Genomic DNA, 5,649 nt, shown 5'->3' with positions numbered 1-5,649 from the left:
GACATTTGCGCCGAAGTCAACAATATTTTATTATTTGATTATAAATTAATATTTTATATTAATATATGTAAGTTGGCAACCCTAACTGTCAAACATTCTAACAAATGAGCAACAAGTATATTAGAATTTCATAATTTGTATTAATAAGAGAGCACATTTTCACTACTAACTTTTGTTCTGGAGTGAGTGTCCATCAGTATTATTTTAGTTATCATATTGATGAGTTAATCATGTGTTTTGTGCTCGCGAATTAAATAAAACTATTACGTTGCGATGACATACGAGTTGAGTTAATATAATGTGCAATCTAATTAAAACTGTCTAAAAATTCATTTTATTTTAATTTATTAACGATTTCCATTAAAATGTCTAAATTTATTACTCTGCCAGATGATTGTTTGTATCAGATATTTTCAAAACTATCACTAGTCGATCAAGTAAAATGCTCTGAGGTATGTTGGCGTTTTCATAGTACTATCAGTTGTATGATATGGCGCGTTAAATATAAGAATTTTAAAACAAATTCCGACATCTTCAATCCTCTCACAAATCCAGATTATCAGAGAGTATTTACTGCAATTGTTAAATACATTGAGGAACTAAATATAGTAGAGACAAGAAATCATGCGTTCGCTTCATATTTGGGGCGCTACACCTACCGACCAGAGTTAGGATATTATTTCAGATTCGATTATGAACATTTAAATTCATTTATTTGTGATGACTCAAGTTTGCACGATGGCTATGTACGCATACTTGCTGGTTGTTGTCCAAACATAAAAAAGCTCCATGTTTCCAGTGAACATGTTACCGGAGAATATATATCACTTTTTAATCACTTGGAAGTGTTATATATGCCACATTGCTCGATCAAACAAAATATATTTAATGAATTATGCTGCAAATTTAAGCTGACACATTTGGATATCCGTGCATGTGAACTAGATATATCGATTCTGTATAAAAAACCTAACACAACTTTAATAGAACTTGCGATATGCTCTAAAAAATCTTTTACAACGAACTGTATTCAAAACTTCGAAAATTTCCTGAAACTGAAGTACCTTAAGTTGGATGATATAATATATGATGACCGTACAGAAAATTTTATAAAGAGTATTGTACATAATATTAAGGAAGTGCAATACTTCATTCGCTTTGAGACAAACCAACGAAAATTTCAAGGAGAGATACTTCCTAAAATGACAAAATTGAAAAAATTGTACATGTGGTTTAATGGATACTTCACATCACCATTTGATAATGACTCACTTGAAGAATTACATCTGATACATTTATACAAACATCAATGTGATCAATCTTGGATGCCAAACCTTAAAAATTTGAAACATATTTATTTAGGAGCAGGTGTTGATCTAATTAGTGTAACTAAACATTGGTTGATTAATCTAATATCCCAGATACAATCTGGTGCTGGCAATCCCCTTGTTTTACATCTATTTAAAACTGAAATAGATTATTCAGAAGAGGGGTCCGAAAACTATTATATAGTAAGTAAATCCAAGACTAAATACTAATTATAAATATATATGACCTTATGTTTCACAACTATTTTAAAATCGATGAATTATAATCATTCATGCACATACACACACAAATGGAATATATTTTTATGGAGAGGATGAGAGAGAGAGAAATAAAAAGAAAAAGAGATAGTAGTTTTATATATTAGGTCTGTCCCACGAACTACTCGTAGTAAAACTCAAGTAAAGCATAAGTAAAGTACAAACTGAGAGCGTAACACAAATAAAGTGCCAAATTTCGCTCTTTACACAGATTTTCAAGGAACAACTTCATGTAAAGTCTGATGAGAACACCAGTTCCGCGCAAATAAACAATACCATAATTTAAATGCAAAACAAAACAGCTGATTCACACATCAACACAAACTTTACTTGAAATAAAATGTACGAGTAAAGTCAGGGATGTTGCGCTCTCTCAGATGATCTCATTTACTCGAAAATTTGCTGGTGGAACACACTAGTGCATACACAGTGTTATTTCAAGTTACTACGAGCAGAACAGAGCTATTATTTATCCATATACTAATGTTCTGACCGGAATAATTTGCATATTTATATATTATAAAAACTAGAAAATGGTTTCAATTTTAGTTCATCATAAAAGCCGAGGTAGTAAGATATGTGCGACTAAATGTTTTTTAATTTGCTTGAAAATTGAAATAAACATTTCATAACTTTACAAAATAAAAGGTTAGTGGGTAAACGACCTGGACGGAAGCCATTCTGCATTAGAGTGATTCCACTATTTTTGGTAGAAAAGGTAGAAAGTATTGTCTTCTGAAAGTAGATCACATTGCTTAATACAAATTTAACCCAGTCATATATATATATTATATGCAAATGGAAAAGTTAGAAGCATATAGTAAAATATAAAAAATTTAGAGGTACATTATATTCAGAGGCGACGCGTCGAATGGTTCAGAGTGTTCACTGAACACCTTAACAAAGCTTCCTTTTTAGATCTTTTTTTTTATTAGGTAAATAATCTCGCTATTTTGCTACTTAACATTTTTTATAATAGCTTTTCCAAACAGATTAACATAAACACAAAACGTACAATACAAACAAAACCATACATACATATGTTAGTTACACCCAACATTACTTATAATTAATAAAAGACAAAACACATTTCTCTTAAAATATACTAAGGTTCAGAATAAAAACTGCACCGCGCTGCTTACAAAGCATGCAAATGAAATAACATTTACAGTGGGACTATGTTCAATATTGTATACACAACACAAAACATACAAACAAATATAAAAATAAAAGAGAAAACAATAATCATAACTCTTAAATTAATGCGTGCAAGCGGTTCAATAAAAAGTGAAGCTCCAATGTTATGCAAGTAAATACAAAAGAGAAAAGAAATGATTGAATGAAAATCGCTTTACGTTTGACGAGAGGTTCAATAGACTAAATTGAACCGCAAGTTCATAGAAAGCGTGCAAATACAATCAAAGTCACGGTTGCCGTTTTATATGGGCAAATGGTTCAATAAAAAAACTGAACCGTGCATAGTAAATACAAAGTAAAAGAGTAAATGAATGCATGAGAGTTTCTTACTCTTATGTAGAGGTTGGAAATAAACTAAAAACAAAGTCATTATTGCAATTTTATACTAGCAAATGGTAAAAGTAAAGAAAAAAATTAAAGAAATTTGAAGTGAAAAATTAATATTTAGAAATGGATAAGTGTGTGATTAAAGATTTGATTCAAATATCTTTTTTTAAACGATCTTCTGAAAAAAAGGTTTTAATTCGAAATCTGTGGTAAGTCGCCGTTTGCCTACAGCTATTTACCATAAAAACCAGTGGATCACAGGCTGCGAACATTTAAATAAATTGTTTTGTTGGTCTTGTACGCTATTTGCTTGTGGAAAGGACAAAACTCAGGAGTAGGGGGAATACGTTATAGTTGGAATTCTATTTTGATCAAATTGTGAACACCTTGCCAAAAAGCTGACGCCTCGCTACTGATTAGATTTAGTGATATTGGTAAATACTCGCGGCTTTTCGGTATATTTTTGAACAACACTGGTTGGATTTTGAATCAAACATATATATTTATATATTTTTGCAATTTTTCCGGTAGATTCATAGTTTCATCAGCGTAGTTCTTCTCTGCTTTATCGTCGATAAACTTGTCAAGTGATTTTTAGCAGTTCTTCCTTTAGCCAACTTTTTACTATTAGAAAGTTTCGCAGAGATCGGGAATAAATAGCAGTCAAACGATATAAGATCCGGAATATACGATGGATGCGTCAAAACTACTCAACCAAATTTTATTGATTTGTTTCAATTCATCAAAAATTTGTGTGGTTTGGCATTGTCATGATATACCACAATTTTTTTTCTGTGGTTCAATTCTAGTCGCTTTACTTGATTGTTTTATACAAGCGATCAAGGTGTGAGCAGTAGAGAATCGAATTAAGCGTTGCATTAAGCTGAAGCAGCTTGTAAGAGATCATTCCTTTCGATTTTATCAAACACTTAGCAAAAGTTTTTTTACCATCAAACTACACTTCGGAGTCACATTTTAAACACGTGTCCGCATGTCATAATCCGATTAGTGTTGCTAGATATATGGATACCAACACCAACTGGTGACAGGAAACCGAGAATACTTTCCAACATTTTTATATATAATACTTTTTTTATAAGTAATATTACATTACTTTTTTATAATATATAGGTCGTGTGCGATTTCGAGTAAATTGATGGTAAATTGAGGGAAGTAGTAAATTATCTCGAAGTAGGGTAAATTAGATAAAAATTAGAAAAATTAGACGTCACCAAATTTGAAAACTTTAAACCAAAAATAATAAATAAGTGTAATAAATAAATAAATATTTACATAAGTGCAGTGCAAAAAATCCCTAGGAAATTTCAATTTACTTTACCCTAATGCGACCATAATACTTTTATATAAATTTGTACAAATAGTGTACTTGTAAAAGTGGATACTTTGTATATTTGAATCTGCTTTAAAGAATTATTAAATAGTCTTTTTAATATAAAATATAGTATTAGTTTAGAAATTTACTTGGATGGTTTTAGAGGGAAATACCGTGGAAAGATTTATCTATTATTCATAGCTGAGTTTCATATTAGAAGAACTCGTTACACATGTTCATGGGTACTCACCATGAAGATACTAGTTTTCGTCAGCTTATTCGCACATATATCACCATTATTTTAGCATAACTAATATTGTACAGTAGAGTAAAGCGTGATTCTCGAATGTTGTCTTGGGTCGACGTCGCTTGCTATTACGTATCATTCATTGTAAACATTATTTGAACATTCCTTAGCGAAGAGTACTACAAGTGCATTACAATATAAAATCATGCGCACAATGAAAAGATGTTTTCGCTTCCATGACTTAAAACTGAATGAAATTTGCATTAAAGCCGACGAAAATCCGATTGTATGTTATACGAAAAAAAACCAGCTCTGTCCGTCATTTCGGCAAATGTTGTTATTACACATGAGCTTTGGCAATAAATATCATGTTTAATACTCAACGTTCGATGTGACATAAAAACAATCCAGGTTTTATATGCAGTTAGATATTAGTTTAGATACTAGATAGCCTGTCGAGACTAGTAGCTAAAATAATATGCAACATAAAATGATAAATCCTTAATTTCATTATTATATATGTTATTATATCCATTAATTTCATTTATTAATTGATTATAATTTTTATTTAATATTTTTAGGATTTTTTAAACCACGTTAAGCATATAGTGACTGTGAAGCATGATATACCAGAAACACACCAATTTGAAAAAAATTCCTTTATACATTTCGAGTTTTATTAAATCAAAATATTTGAATTCTTTCAGTTCAAAATATTATTATTATAATATTATTACGGATATATGTTTTTTTGATATGTGTGATTAAATGTTTAAATTAAATTAAATGTATGATTATTTGTAGATATTAAAATAAATATTTGTTAATTAAACATTGCATTAATAGAAATTTTACAATTCTTGGTCTGTATTTATTTTAAAAAATCGGCACAAAATTGTCCTGTACCTGATACTGATCAAGACTACATAGTGGCAAAGATTGTAGCAAGAATTCAAGTT

General features: G+C 30.1%; 1 protein-coding gene across 1 annotated transcript; it reads left to right on the top strand.

Annotated features, from left to right (window-relative positions):
- The first annotated feature begins 204 nt into the window (after positions 1 to 204).
- LOC119679949 lies at positions 205 to 5,381 on the top strand. Its single transcript, XM_038092547.1, has 2 exons — positions 205 to 1,511; positions 5,272 to 5,381. The coding sequence occupies exons 1-2, from the start codon at positions 366 to 368 to the stop codon at positions 5,371 to 5,373; spliced, it is 1,248 nt and encodes a 415-aa protein (XP_037948475.1). The 5' UTR covers positions 205 to 365; the 3' UTR covers positions 5,374 to 5,381.
- Positions 5,382 to 5,649: the final 268 nt, after the last annotated feature.

Source organism: Teleopsis dalmanni, chromosome 2, assembly GCF_002237135.1.
Source record: "Teleopsis dalmanni isolate 2A chromosome 2, ASM223713v2, whole genome shotgun sequence".
NCBI lineage: Eukaryota > Metazoa > Arthropoda > Insecta > Diptera > Diopsidae > Teleopsis > Teleopsis dalmanni.
Note: the sequence above shows the minus strand (reverse complement) of the source record. Positions and strands in the feature narration are given on the sequence as shown.